The sequence below is a fragment of the Scatophagus argus genome, chromosome 13, assembly GCF_020382885.2.
Source record: "Scatophagus argus isolate fScaArg1 chromosome 13, fScaArg1.pri, whole genome shotgun sequence".
Classification (NCBI taxonomy): domain Eukaryota; kingdom Metazoa; phylum Chordata; class Actinopteri; family Scatophagidae; genus Scatophagus; species Scatophagus argus.
The window spans coordinates 11,747,095-11,761,773 of NC_058505.1; the positions used below are offsets into that span (position 1 = coordinate 11,747,095).

The window sequence follows — 14,679 nt, forward strand, 5'->3', positions numbered from 1 at the left end:
GCTACACAACGTGAGTTGCACCAGTCTTTTTTTTTCATGAACACTTTCATTCATGTTTTTTTTTTTTGTTCTCATAATCCACATCATTTTTTGACTGAGACTGCGTCTGCCCAAATCGTCTGGACTTTCTCCACCAGTGCGCCACCTCCCCCGCCCACTGCTCCGTGACGTCGGCGCCCGCCTATAAAGCCTCAGAGAGCTGTGCCCAGACACGCCAGATGGAGACAGTTGGAAGAGGTGGACGCATCGACACTCCTCTGATTGACTATTGAGAGTATAAGCGAAGGGATTACATTTATTTATTCACACGAACTGGTCGTTGACACCACTTTGTTAAATGGATTCCGGTTGTTTCACCGCGGCGCAGCGTATTTCTTGCCACACCATGAATGCGGATTTATTTAAGCCTGTTTCGGAGCGTGGACCTCAACAGTCCTCTGCCCCGGTGAAAACCAGCAGGAATAAACCCGAACAAACCAAACCAGAACTGGCCCAGGTGGTGACAGACTCCAAGACGGGCAGATCCTACAGTAAAGGAAAGCTTCTGGGGAAGGTAAGACGATTTTAATTTGACATGTGCTTGTCTGGCCTCATCACAAGCAATTTTTGTCTGAGGCGCAAGTAATGGACATTGATTTATGATTTTGTATGATAAGGACTCGCTATTTTAGGTTGATCCGGAAGCTGTCAATGATTAAAATTCACCACTAGCTGTTTTCCAGGTGTGTTGGTAATGTGAGAGTAGGGAATGACCTCGTGGTGGCCAATCTCTCCCTGCTGTGCGCGTCATTGCTGAATGAATCAGGCGCAAGGTGTGCCCAGCTCCTGTGCGCACACATGATTGGCAACACCTTTCATAAAAGCCGAAGAATTAGTATTTACAAGAATCATCGCGTTTTGATGGCATCTCTGACGCCATCTGAACCAAAGAAATACTGCCGCGATTCTCGCCCATTACCATGTCTCCGCTGTAATGATTTTCACACAGTATGTGCTACGTATGAATGGAGCGACTGTGTCAACATGTTGCTCGTCATGGATACGCTGCGTCGGGCATCCAGCCAAGTCTTTTTTTTTTCCCCTCTCTGCTGCCTGCCGCAGAGCTGGAAACGTCTCCGTCAGTTTTACGGTTAATGAATGCAGCAGCTCGGTCTGCCTCATCCCTCATGCTCACAAGCCTGTTTAGTGTCGACTGCATAAAGACATATGTATGAATAAGCAGCAGTGCATATGAGGGGGGTCATAGAGACATATGGGAATATCCAAGGCAGCAAAAGATGCTGATCAATTCGTTATCTTGATTTATAAAATCTGGATTGATTCATGTGAGGTTGTGTCCTCTTAAAATGATTGCCTTTGCCTTTGCTTCTATGCCAATTTTTTACAATTGGCTAAATCATCCTGAATCATATTGATTGCTGTGCAGCTATTGATCCTCAGACCAGAGACTTAGTCATTCAGGGCAGAATGTTTATGGCCATTGCAGGTTTTCAACCTGCTGCTTCTGTTAACTGATCGCCCTCTTTGTCTCCCCCAAGGGTGGCTTTGCTCGATGCTATGAGATGACGGACCTCTCCAACAACAAAATGTATGCGGTGAAGGTGATTCCACAGAGCAGGGTGTCCAAACCACACCAGAGGGACAAGGTAATGCGGCCATGCTTGTTTATATCTCAGTATATCTTGCAGAGAGGCCCAAGCGTAACCTGAATTCATTATCTGGATTGTGTTTTTAGGAATCAAAATATGTACAGAAACTGATGGTTACATTTTTTTTTAACAGATTACCAATGAGATCGAGCTTCACAAAACCCTGTCACACAAGCATATAGTGAAATTCTCTCATCATTTTGAAGACCAAGAAAACATCTACATATTCCTCGAGCTCTGCAGTCGGAAGGTGAGAAATCTCCAGAAGAGTCTGCACCGTATGCATTTGTTTTGCTTGCTTTGCTTCCCAGCTGCATGTTAAGACTTTACACGATTTAAGTATGCATACCCAACAGCCTATTTAGTCACTGATGTAGAGTTCTAGACACTCAGCTGAATCACAGCAGCATCCGACTTTAAATGCCACTGCGTGTTTGTGTGTGTGTGTGTGTGTGCAGCAGTGTTGTATAGTCCACCACTGACTGATGCTGGGTTAACACTTCACTCATTGCTCTCCCTCTCTCTCTCTCTCTCTCTCTCTCTGCAGTCCCTGGCACACATTTGGAAGGCGAGACACACGCTCACGGAGCCAGAAGTGCGGTATTACCTCAAGCAGATCATATCTGGTCTCAAGTATCTCCACAGCCGAGGGATTCTGCACAGGGATCTCAAACTAGGTGTGTGAGTGTATGACTCTAACATGGTGTTCACGTACACAAGCATCCCAGGAATCTGCTGTGACTTTAGGCAGGCACATACTATCTGTGGAATGCTGAATGGACAAATGTTTTTTTGTCTCTTTCAGGCAACTTCTTTGTCAATGAGAACATGGATCTGCGGCTGGGAGACTTTGGCCTCGCTGCCAAGCTGGAGACAGCCGAGCAGAGGAAAAAGTAACTACTTTTGTCAGCAGTTTTCTAATAGAGGTAGCCACAGAGGCTCACATTGAAGCGAGGAGCAGTATTTGGATATTTTAGAGTGAGCCTTACTTATGTAACCTTATCTAACTTCTAAAGTTGCTGAATGCTGAAGCTATTGATTTATCAATATATTCAAACAACAATCGTCCATAAACATAACAGCCAAGAATCTGAACATTTCAGTATTTGCCATGTTCTATGCTTGAATATTTTACATTAACCTAAAACCATTACGTCACAGAGCACATACTTCCTCCCACTACTTTCCTTCACTAAGTACCTCATTAAACCGGTTTCCAAGTGACAGTTGAATGTAAAGCTCAGAGCAGAGTTTCACTACCTGTTTGGCATCTTCCTGTGGAATACCAGAAGAACGTGTGTAACAGAAATGAAGTGCTTCAGCCTCTGCGTTCTTGTTTACGTGATGCATCTCCAGATCAAGTATTTAGAAGTATTACATCTGTTCTGAACTTTTCTTTTTCTTTTTTTTCCTCAGAACAATCTGTGGGACTCCCAATTACCTGGCCCCTGAGGTGCTAAACAGACAGGGCCACAGCACAGAGTCTGACGTGTGGTCCCTCGGCTGTGTCATGTGAGTTGTTTGTTTTGTTTTTTAAGTTACTTGCTTTGCCCAATCTTGGGTAAAATAACATTTGTGGAATGTGTAGGTGTGAGTGTTGGCTTTTTCTTGGCTTCATTTTATCTTGTATCTACTCAGTGTGTTAAATGAGGACGTTGTACTTAACCATAATATTTTCAGGATGAATCATTATTTTGTATATGGAGTTGATGAAGTTTGCCTCTGGTTTATCCCATTCAGGTACACACTGATGTGCGGCAACCCTCCTTTCGAGACGCTTGACCTGAAGGAGACCTACAAGTGTATAAAAGAAGTTCGATACCACTTGCCGTCCACGCTTTCCCCTTCTGCACAGAAACTCATCTCAGGCATCCTGCAGAAAAACCCCAATGACAGACTCTCACTGGATCAAATTCTCAACCACGAATTCTTCACCAAAGTATGCAAAAGTCACACTCATTTTGTCAGATTAAAGAGACAATGATGGGCACTTTGCCTTTAGCTAAAATGGCTTTTTGGGTGTGAAAATGCTTGAAACCAGAGCAGGATATTGTCATGTCAACTCTCGACACATCATCCTTTTTTTTTTTTTCTCTCTCGAAATGAGCGGTGTGTGTCTCCTTCCTGCTTGCCTCTTCCTCACCCCCTGTCTTTTTTTCTTTCTTCTTCTCCTCTAGGGTTTCACCCCTGATAAGCTTCCCCCCAGCAGCTGTGTGATGGTGCCAGAGCTCCATCCCCCCAGCCCTGCCAAGAAATTCCTCACTAAAATGGCCAAGAGCCTCTTTGGCAAAAAGAAGCCTAAAGGTAAGAAGCAGCAGCACAACAGTCAAGTGACTGAAACTGTAGAATAGTAGGTTATGCGTTTCATTGGTTACATATTTGCCTTTTCTCTGATGTCATCTTCTTGTTCATCTGGTTTTGTCTCATGAGAGCTGATGTTTAAAAATATTTGAACTGAACGCCTGAACTGCATTTCCTTCTAGTTTCATTTCAAGAATTTAACCAAGCGCTACTGTGTGTACATAATGCTCCTAAACATTTTTGATGTGACTACAATGTAAGACTCTTGTATTTGCAGTGGAGAAGATTCCATGCGAGGAAAAAGATGACAAAGACATTTCCAAGTTGGTATCGGGCATTGTTAAATGTTCCATCAACCGGCAGATCAGCTACAAGACTGTGGGACCAAATGAGGTGTGTGTGCGTGCATGCGTGTCCTACTTCAACAGTGGAAAGAAATGTTGGCCTTGTGTACTTCAAAGTAGGGTAATTCCAACCACTAATACATTAACAAAGTCCCAAAAGTAGTACAGGAGTCCATATTTTCATGGCTTGAGACCTCTGTTATGACTGATAATGGCTTTGTGTCCAGTGTTGGTCCTGGATGCAAAATGGTTCTACATTTGCAACCCATTTTAAATAAACAGTAAAACAGTCTTTTAAATATAATTATGAAGCAGAGTTTTTTTCCCCTCTCAGAATAGCATTGCAAAAGCCAGCTTGGAAGACCCTCTTAGACTGACTGAATATGGAGTAGTCATACAACGATGGATCATGTTCTTTATTATGCAAAGGAATCGTTCTTCATAAAGGGATTTAGAAATATGTTGGCTAATTTACCTTTATTTCACTGAGACTGCAGTATAAAATGCTATATTGTCCCAGATGTCCTTCGGCTTGTCAAGACAAGTGAAATTCAGAGGGGAAAATGTTGTGCAGACTATGTTGGTATTTAGAGAGAAACTGAAGTACATCAGACTTATTTAGGCCAGTTTTCTCAGAGGAAACTGCTACTGCATACCTGGCATAATCCATCCTTTCTGGTTTCTCAACTACATAATTTTAATCCAGACTCATTAAAAAAAAAACTAAGGGAGATTATAACCAGAGCTGTGAATAAATACAACAACAACAACAACAGGAAGCTCAGCTGGCCAATTTCTAACCAGACTGGTCTAGTTGCTATTTATAGAGCCGAACAGGAACTACCGTACATTGTTCGTTCTTTGGTGTGAATATTTCTTTGTCAGCTTCATAATGAGCTTGTGCTGAGAAACCAGGTTGCAGTCAGGAAGCATAAACTAGATTTTTTTTTTTCCTTACTGCAGAAGTAGTCACCAAAAGTACCAAAGGTTTTTTTTTTTTTTTTTTTGGCTTGTTTGGTTTTTTTCATGTTTGCAAAAAAACACGGCAAACAGGTCACCACCAGATCTTTGCCTGAGTTCAGTGGCATTAAGATGCATGATTAAAACATCCGAAACTAGTTAAGCAACAACGGTTGAAGCTGCAGCAAAATAAACATTGCTGGCTTTTTTTTTTCCCAACCACAGTATCTCAGCAAGTGTGCAAACAATAATAGAACAGTTTCACAGAACGTCCTACAGTTCTCTATAATTCTGTGGTTACTTTCTTTTGTTTTTTTTGATATGGGGCTGGTGTTCTTGCTGTCACTTTCATTTCAACCTTATTTGTCTTGTCTGCTGCTGCTCAGGTGCCCTCTCCCACCAGTCAGCTGGTCAACTCTGTGCCTCTGGAACAGACTCCAGCTGAGGAGGAATCCAGGAAGTCCATTTCCCGCTCCTTCAAGGGCACCATGGCCAGCAGCTCTGAACGTAGGATCCCCACACTTTTCTCTCAGTACATATATTTAATTCCTTTTTGTGATCAACCTTTTAATTCTTTTTGGGTTTTTTTTTTTCCTCCAGCATGTGAGGACGCCCTGACCCCTGCAGCTGTTGCTGAAGCGGCTGTGAAAGTGCTCAACAGCTGCCTGGCATCCATGCCTACAGGTAGGAGAACACAAATTAGACGTAACTATAAATACTGCAAGAGCACTTTTGGCCCGTGACAAAATAATGTCTGATGGACAAACATTATTGGGGTGGGGGGGTGCTGACTCATAAAAATTAGTCTACCAAAGTTGACGTTGTGTTCCTTGAAATTGTTCTCTAATCCTTAATGGGTTTTTTTCCCCCCCTTCAGTCACTAGAAACCCGCCCTGTTTGTCGAGGCCACAGTCCTTCCCGTGGGTGACTAAATGGGTCGACTACTCAAACAAATATGGTTTTGGCTACCAGCTCTCAAACCAAAGCATCGGTGTGCTCTTCAATGAGGGAACGCATCTCAGCCTTTGCAACCAACGCAAGTAAGTGTTTTAAGAGCTACACAATTAACTTAAGTTGTCATGTAAAGATTTGCATTGTGCTTGGAACTTCTTGCTGTGTTCCAACTATGCTCACCAGCTTCCATGTAGCTGAGCTAGCTAGACCTGTCAAAATTTCTGATGATTAATTAAAATTGTTATTTTTTGTTTTTTTTAATTAAAATTAAATCAAGCAGTGTATCACTTTAACACTCTAAAATGTGTTTTTTCTTTTCCTTTTTTTAATGGTTTTTCTTTCTCTCCAAACAGCACAGTCCATTACTGCTTGACCAACAACAAACACTTCACTTTCCCTGCCAACTCTCTACCTGAGCAGCTTCACAGCCAGAAACAAATAGTGGATCTCATGGCCAACTACATGGAGCAGAACCTTATGGAGGTATGAGCAAAGATGTTTATTACCTAGAGCACTGCAACCATTATAAGTGATTTTTTTTTTCTGACTTTTTTTTTTTAAACAAATAATAAATGACTATGGAATTGCATTGAATTTCAAACAAAATTCAAAAATTCAACAAACAAATACATTTTCTGTCTTTTTCTCAGGGTGGAGATCTGCTTTGTGAGGAGCAAGTCTCAGGTCCTCCTCCTCTGCTGCTCCAGTGGGTGAAGACTGACCATGCTCTCGTCATGCTCTTCAACAACGGCACTCTGCAGGTTCGAAAAAGCTCTTACATTCCATAATTAGAAATAAATTACACAACATAAACAAAGTTTTGCAAGGAAAAAAGTTGCATACTGTTTTACCCGTTTTGGCAATGCTTGTACTGAATTACCTCCCCTCGTTTTTTACATTAGTCTTCTGTTTTGAATCCCTTCCAGGTTAACTTCTACACGGACCACACCAAGATCATCCTGTGCAAGTCGTCTGATGATTCCTATCTGCTCACCTACATCAGCCGGGAACGCGTCTCATACACTTACCTCCTCAGCATGCTGATTGAGATGGGCTGCACCTCTGAGCTAAGACACCGACTGCGATACGTGGTCCAGCTGCTCCAACATCATGATGCCTGAGAGCACAGCTCAGTGCCTCCCAGGCTGCCTGACTGGCTAATGCCTTGGAGGCAACTTGACTGGTTAACACCTCTTAGACAGTCTGACTGGTTGATTTTGATTTCTCAAGGCAGTGCCAGGAGGAGTCAACCTGTTCAGCTGTTAGAAGGCAGCTCAGAGGAGTTGAGAAAATATTCTTCTCTGGACTGGTGCAGAGGCAACTGATTATCAAATTTATTGACCTTGATGAACATCAAGCAATCAGGAAGTTGCCCAATGCAGCATCTGCCTCGAGGGTTTGTGCCTGTCCAGCTTTATGTCTGAAATGTATTCACCTGGAAGGTATTAATACATAAAATAAGAGACTCCTACCTGGCCTGAAATGATGTATCCCTCACTGGCAGATGTCTAAATGAACACCCAAACTTCCAAATACCTTCCCTAGCTCGCTGAAAACCATTGCTTCTTGGCTGGATCTTTCAAAGCAACCAACCTTGCAGCTTTCAGCTAGCAGATAACCCAGGCATGATTTCTCAAAGCTATCCAAACACTAAAATTGTCCTATTTGTGTACAATGGATCAAGGATAATCTTGCAGCTGGAATGCTTTTAGGCTCAATTTTTCCAAAAGTATTTTGGCAGCAAGGTCATGATGTTGACTTGCCCTGGATCTGTGATTTTTACAAGCAGAGATGCTTTGGGAAGAACTGGTTTCATCAGAGAGTGAGAGAGAGAGAGAGAGAGAGAGAGAGAGCGAGACCCTCCTACCCTCGGTTGGTTTCTGGCCTCTTTGGATGATGGTGCACACCTTATTTTTTTTCTTATTTTTTTTAAGAAAAAAAAAATAGCCAGCCATAGGATCACACTACGATCTTGACCTCACATGCACAATAACATTCCTGGCCTTATTTGATGATGGTGATGCTACAGTTTGGAGAAAGTTATCTCTGCTTCTGCTCCAACATCACTTTTTTTTGTTTTGTTTTATAGTGATTTGAAATGAATTTCACATATGTGGTGCACAACAGACTAAAGGGGCTATGGGAGCAACACAATTTTGCACTTTTTTTTTTTTTTGTTTTTTTTTTTTTTTTTGGAAATTCATCTTGAAAGTGAATCCTTTTACCACCACTTGTTATATTTTAGTTGTTTTTAACTAGATACCAAAAGGCATTTTCTCTGTTGGTTTTAAAATAATTCAGTTTTAAATTCACATGCAGTAGGTGAAAGTGTGTGTGCCACATGTGCTGGTAAACAAAACTGTTGGTTTGAAAATGAGCGTGGGGAGGGGGGGGATAAAAGTGCCTTCTGAGGGATGTCTGTATAGTGCAATAATAACTTTGTGAATGTCAAGCTGGATACACACACGATCCGAAGTGGGTTTCACAGGTGGGATTTACTTTTGTACTTTGAGCCAAGTTTAAAAGTAAGTCCAATAGCACTACACTCTCACTACCTGTTATAAGCTTTTAGAACAACTGGTATCATAAGTATATATCCCAGTAATATCTACTATGGAAAAAAATATTGTACTCTGTTGTACTGTACTGTAATCCTTATTGGTTTACATTGCTTTTCTCAATCCAGAGTTGTATCCTAAAAACTGTGACCTGGAATGCAAGTATTACATACATGTGTTTTCAAAAAACCCAACATTGTGAAAGCCATCTGCCAATTCAGAAGAGCCTTTATTTTTTGGCACATAATGTCCTGTTTATTTATTTTTTATTTATACATGTTTTTTATTTATTGTTGTGTAATGTTAACGGTCTTGACACAAGGAAATGTTCAATTCCGATCACCTTTTGTATGTAACATTTTTTGGGGGAAAATGGGACAAAAATAAAGTTTATTGAAAATGAACTTCTTTTGTGCTTGGTGTTCTGCATTACGTTTATGGCCTATACCTGATGAGCATCGCATTCACACCCAGTGCTTTATCACACTGCCTTTTTGGAAATTCAGTATTTAAAGCAGAATTCTCTTGAAACAAGTTAGTTGTCATCCACATCTGTCTAGCAGTAACTGTAAAGCTCTACAGCCATATTACAAATGATAGATATGGCCTTTATGCAGATGATATTCTTCTATTTTCAAAAGGCTGGCATGATCTGATCATGATTTCATTGGCATAATCATATTGATTAAAAGTGTCCCCTGACTTAATCCTCTACTAGTCTACTGCAAGGAATGGAAGTCTAGTAGGCTTAGGTCTGCTGGGCTTATTCAGCAGAGTAGGTAGTCTTAGAAAAAGTGTGAAAAAAATTACGCCGCCAATTCACAAGGGCAGACTTGGTATGCCTAACAAAGTCTTTTAATAGAAGATTGTTCAGTCTGGGGTTGACTCACATTGACTCAGTTTTTATGATGGACTCATGGGCCTAATTCTCATCTTATTGTGAAGCTTACTGAGCACTTGTGAGCACATTAACGAGAAAGCCAGAAAAAAGTTTTCTCACGTCACCGTAGCAGACAACAATGCACACAGCTAGCTGGCCAAAATAGTGGAGACTGGCAAGACATTTATGTGTTATTTGCACTAAATTAAGGTAGATTGTATTTTTGAAACTGCAAAGTCAGAAATCAAAGAATTAAAATGTATGCTCATCCCACTTTTTTTATCAGATGTGGAAGACTTTCCACTACTCCTCACCTAATGAGAGTGTGTTGTCACTGTAAAATGCTGTATTCCTTTAAGATGCATCAATTTAGTGTGCAAGAACAGAAAAAGCTTCAAGGAATCCAATGACAAGCACAAAATGACAGGGTGTGTCTTGCTGTGTATCTTAAGGAACTTGTCATTTCCTTCTTTGGAAAAAAACAACATGCAGGAACTACAGTCATGGCCTAGGTAACCATTGTCAGCCTGTGTGATCATGTTTCATGTGACACAATTGAGTTGTAAACCTGCTCTACTGCTTGGCTCTGAGAAACTAGCTGTATTTTACAAAGAGAAGCTTCTAATCCTTGTTTTTTTTTTGGGGGGGGGGGGGGGTTTGCCCTCCAGCCTGTGCGAAAACATCAGTGACACTTTCAAGTCAGTTTGTCATCAAAGCATCGATATACATCGATATATGCTATATAGTCTGTACTGTAAGATGTAGCACAGCAGGTTACTGCAGTCAGCACGTTCTAGTGTGACTTCAGCCAATAAACAGTTTGTCTATCTTTCGAAATCTGGATACCATATCAGCTGAGAAACTACATCTTCAGATAAAGAGAAAATAGTCATAATACATGACGTTAATAAGAGACTCACACTGTTTCAGACGTGTCAGACTAGTTCCATTATCTGTGTAAGAAAGGCACATATTTTTCTAGTATGTTCTTGGTAATGTTTTCCATTGCTAAGAAGACCTTGAGGTGCAGACAGATCATAAGTAAAAACTTAAAAATCTTACAACACTGCTCTGCCATATGCTAAAAGGATAAGTCAGTAGGGCTATCTATCACCGGTTTTATTAGCAGGCAGAATTCTGGGGCAAAGGCTGAAATATGAGAAAACAAGGACATAACACATGGAATACATATGGACATGAACATAGACATGTGAATTCACATATGTGCATATACACACATATAAGTAAATAAAACTGTCAAATTTAAATATCAATAACTGGCGGACAACACTGATTTTCAGGCAGATGCACTCACAAACATCCCAACCACTTACAGTATACAGTCTGGCACCCTGCCACACTCTCAGCTGTTGTGATGCAGCAGTGCTCTTTTCAGCCATGTGAGCAAAGGCAGGGAGGTAATGAGAGCTAGAGCAGGCTCGTTAGTGGTTTGTTGTGTGTTGTGCCAGTGTATTTGTGTGTACACAAAAGAAAGCAGTGTACAGACAGACAGGACTCACTTGGCAGCTACTCTGTGAAACCCCATGGAGACGGAGAGATACAGTAGAGAGGGAGAGAGTGAAATATCATCAAACTTCTGTGTCGATTGCATGCTGGAAACTGGGGCAGCAGCAAGAGATCACAAGGCTGCTTTGTGACTCTGAGGCCAAAATGTGCTGATTTCACATCTTTAATTGCAGCATGAGATGCTCACTGCTCACTACTGACAACTTCTCTCTGAATTCTACACTACTCCTTCTGCATTGTAAATCCAGTACGTAAGAATTGCACTCCTGATAAGTAAGACACTCATATCACATACTTGCGTTGCATGTAAATGTTTGTCCTCTTCTGGTTGAATGTTGAAAATGAAGTTAACTGTTTAACGATTTGTTTTGATTGAGTCTTGCCCAGTGGTTGGGTATAACATAATCATGTAGGTCATAATAACAAAATCTGGGATTTATTATTTGAGGAAAACTGTCATGAATTTAGCGATATCTTTGTAGGAATGAGCAGGTAGGTATGAAATGTCATTATCAGTTACAAATTATGCTGATGATGTGTGTTTTGTGTAACAAAACCGGATTCAGAAAAAGATGAACACTGCAGAACACTGATGCCCGTATTCTGCTCATGTCTACACATTAACTACTGCTGTTTTTTGAAGAGTCTTGAAGCTGAGGAAACCAACAAGAGCAAGCTAGACTATACAGAGAAAAGTACTGGGACACCTGACCACTGGACCAACAGGGACTTTAATGAGATCACATTCTGAATATATAGACGACTTTGCGTCTGTAGCAGCTTCTGGGAAGGCTTTTCTGTGGGAATTTTTGCCCATTCATGCAGTAGAGCTATTTGTGAGGTCAGGCACTGATGTTGGACAAAAAGGCCTCACTTGCAATCTTTGTTCCAGTTCATCCCAAAGGTGTTTGATGGGGTTGAAGTCAGGGCTCTGTGAAGGCCAGTCAAGTTCTTCCACACCAAACTCATCCAGCCATGTCCTTATGGACTTTGCTTTGTGCACTGGGACACAGACAAACTGTTGCCACAGTTGGAAGCATAACATTGACCAACATGTCTTGGTATGCTGAAGCATTAAGATTCCCCTTCACTGGAAGTAAGGAGCCGAATCCAACCCCTGAAAAACAGAGCCATCCCAATACTTTTGTCTGAAAATCAATTCTGAGGCTGTTCTGTATATAGCTAACAAACAATAATTATAGCAACTTCAACACAAGTTTGGCTACATTCTCCAAACTCAACCAACAGACTTGCTGATGCCTTTTCTCTTTCTGTTGTACTATTATGTTTGTGTCTGTTTCTTCCAGTCCCCATTACATCCTTTATAACTCTCCACTTATTATCCAGCTGCTCTAATCAAAAACTTGTGCCAAAAACTACATGATAGTTTTGTAGGAGGGCTGCCACCTGTCTCCTATGAGTGGGTAAGTATGCATTAGCAGTGTGCATCTTAAAAGTTAAAAATAGCAGTTGTTCAAGGAAATTTTGATGTTTCTGTTCCTGAAGATTGCTCACTTTATGGCATTGTTTTTTCCCTCATATTTGTAGGAGAAAAAAAAAACACTCATTACCGCAGTGATCCATAAAGTCTTTTAAGTTGGGAATGTGAGGCAAGGCCAAGTGGGTGGCATGAAAAGTCAAAGGAGGGGACGTCCTTCCCTTTCTCCGTTACAGTTCCAGTGACCCTTAGCCACATCTTTTCCCGGCTCTGATGTGTGTGAGTGTGTGTTTATGTTGGCTGCGGCTTATCCTCCATGCGGGATCCTGCTGCTGATGTCACATTCCTGCCTGTTAAGGCTACAACGAGACACACACTTACTTACGTCACACACCAGTCCTACAGGAAATTTGTGTTTCCTTTTACGACTCTCCCTCTGTTTCCTATTAAAAACACAAAGAGGGAATGTCATCCACTCTAGTGCTGCCAGTATTTTCTCTCCACGTTTCAATGAATCAGCTAGCACCATTGTTATTCAGAAACTGAGAGGACCTTGTTTCAGGACATTTCAGGACATAACATAATCCTGGGCCATTTGTCGAATAGTTTATCAAAAAAGCCAAAAATCTACTCAGAATAATCAAGATTTAAATAAAGCTTGCAGTGACTTTAACAATGTCTTACTTCACAAATCTGGACAGGTTACTGGTCTCAGCATTAACAGAGGTGATCACCCCACAGTATTGTTTAGTCTATTTTTTCTCCTAAAATAGTTTTTAAAATAAAGAGTTTATTAAACGAGGGGCAGGCCAGCAGGGCCACACATGCATAAACTTCAACTGACCATAGGCTAAAACCCCTTGGTTATTGTTGCTACACCTGTCAAGCTTTCCATTCTAGCACAGCATGTGTGAAGTTTCCATAAGCAGCAGTGGCAGACTCACACCAATATTGGGTCTTTTCCCTCAAAAGTACCTTGTTCAGGGTAGAGCACCTTCGCCCATTACAACAGATAGATGCACTTTTGTTACACTTTTGTTTTTGTAATTTGGACTTTTGAAAGCTTAAAAAAATACACCATTATACTAAAGTATCACATTTACTAGCAATCTGCTGTGCACTATTTCAGCACGTGGAAAACTCTTGGCCTGATGTGCTGAGTTAAGGTTGCTAAGCAATGATTGGATAATTCATTATATGGGGCGGAGCTTAGCACATCGTCAGCTGAAGTCTTGGCTTATTAAAGAATCAATTTTACGGTAATTCTGTTCTCATGTAGACTTTCTATTCCTTTTCAAGACATTCCATATACAGATGGAGACCTTTGAAATTTCTTAAAACATGTGTCCTGTATCTCATGTCTTGTGCTGAATGTTGTGCTGTTTTTCTACCGTGCTTTTCTTCTTACTCTTTGGTGTTTCAGCTGGGCTCATTATTCATCCCCACTAATGATCGGCCACAATATCTCCTGCTGTGACAACAGAACATGAAACAGCACTAAAACCAAAGTCAGTGCATCAGGAAGTCAAACATCTGGAGGGAGACAGATGAAGGAAGAGAGGGGAAGAATTCTGCCAGACATCTAACTGCTGTGGGGCAATTTTACCTAATTAGTAACTTCTGTTTTCTCAAGAGTTTTCCCTCTCCCATGCCCCCGTCATTGTGTGTGCATGTGTGTGTGTGTGTGTGTGTGTGTGTGTGTGTGTGTGTATGAGAGAGGCTATTGTAATGGTCTTTCCTCCTGTGAATTCCAGCCCAGGCCACAAGCCAAGGCCTGTGTGAATGTGTGCAGAAAGATTTTTCGCTTTTGAAACACTCATTTCCTCTCAGGAGCAAATGTTTCTGAGACATTTGCATCACTTTCATCAGATGCTTCCCCTTCCTACTACTCAGTGTTCAGACCTGGTGCATCCTAATGCATTGTTCAGACCTGCACATTCATTTCCCTGTTAGATCCATCACGTTTATGGCTTTTCCATCCACCTCCTTAACAAAGAAAATTATGTCTCCCTCAGGAGGCATCATCTGTTCACACGAAAATAAAATTGGTTCTTTCACAGCATCTCAG

At 41.2% G+C, this 14,679-nt stretch overlaps 1 protein-coding gene across 1 annotated transcript; it reads left to right on the forward strand.

Annotated features, from left to right (window-relative positions):
• Nucleotides 1-198: 198 nt before the first annotated feature.
• plk3 (polo-like kinase 3 (Drosophila)) lies at nucleotides 199-9,170 on the forward strand. Its single transcript, XM_046407881.1, has 15 exons — nucleotides 199-553; nucleotides 1,539-1,646; nucleotides 1,783-1,899; nucleotides 2,197-2,326; nucleotides 2,455-2,542; nucleotides 3,066-3,161; nucleotides 3,390-3,588; nucleotides 3,827-3,953; nucleotides 4,228-4,343; nucleotides 5,641-5,761; nucleotides 5,855-5,938; nucleotides 6,132-6,294; nucleotides 6,562-6,691; nucleotides 6,859-6,969; nucleotides 7,135-9,170. The coding sequence occupies exons 1-15, from the start codon at nucleotides 338-340 to the stop codon at nucleotides 7,327-7,329; spliced, it is 2,001 nt and encodes a 666-aa protein (XP_046263837.1). The 5' UTR covers nucleotides 199-337; the 3' UTR covers nucleotides 7,330-9,170.
• The last annotated feature ends 5,509 nt before the right edge of the window (nucleotides 9,171-14,679 follow it).

Excerpts from the sequence above, each read along its gene's own strand:
- plk3 (XM_046407881.1), top strand. The coding sequence starts at position 338 with ATGGATTCCGGTTGTTTCACCGCGGCGCAGCGTATTTCTTGCCACACC. Across the intron at positions 3,589-3,826 it reads ACCACGAATTCTTCACCAAA|GGTTTCACCCCTGATAAGCT; the intron begins GTATGCAAAAGT and ends CTTCTCCTCTAG. Across the intron at positions 6,692-6,858 it reads TGGAGCAGAACCTTATGGAG|GGTGGAGATCTGCTTTGTGA; the intron begins GTATGAGCAAAG and ends TCTTTTTCTCAG.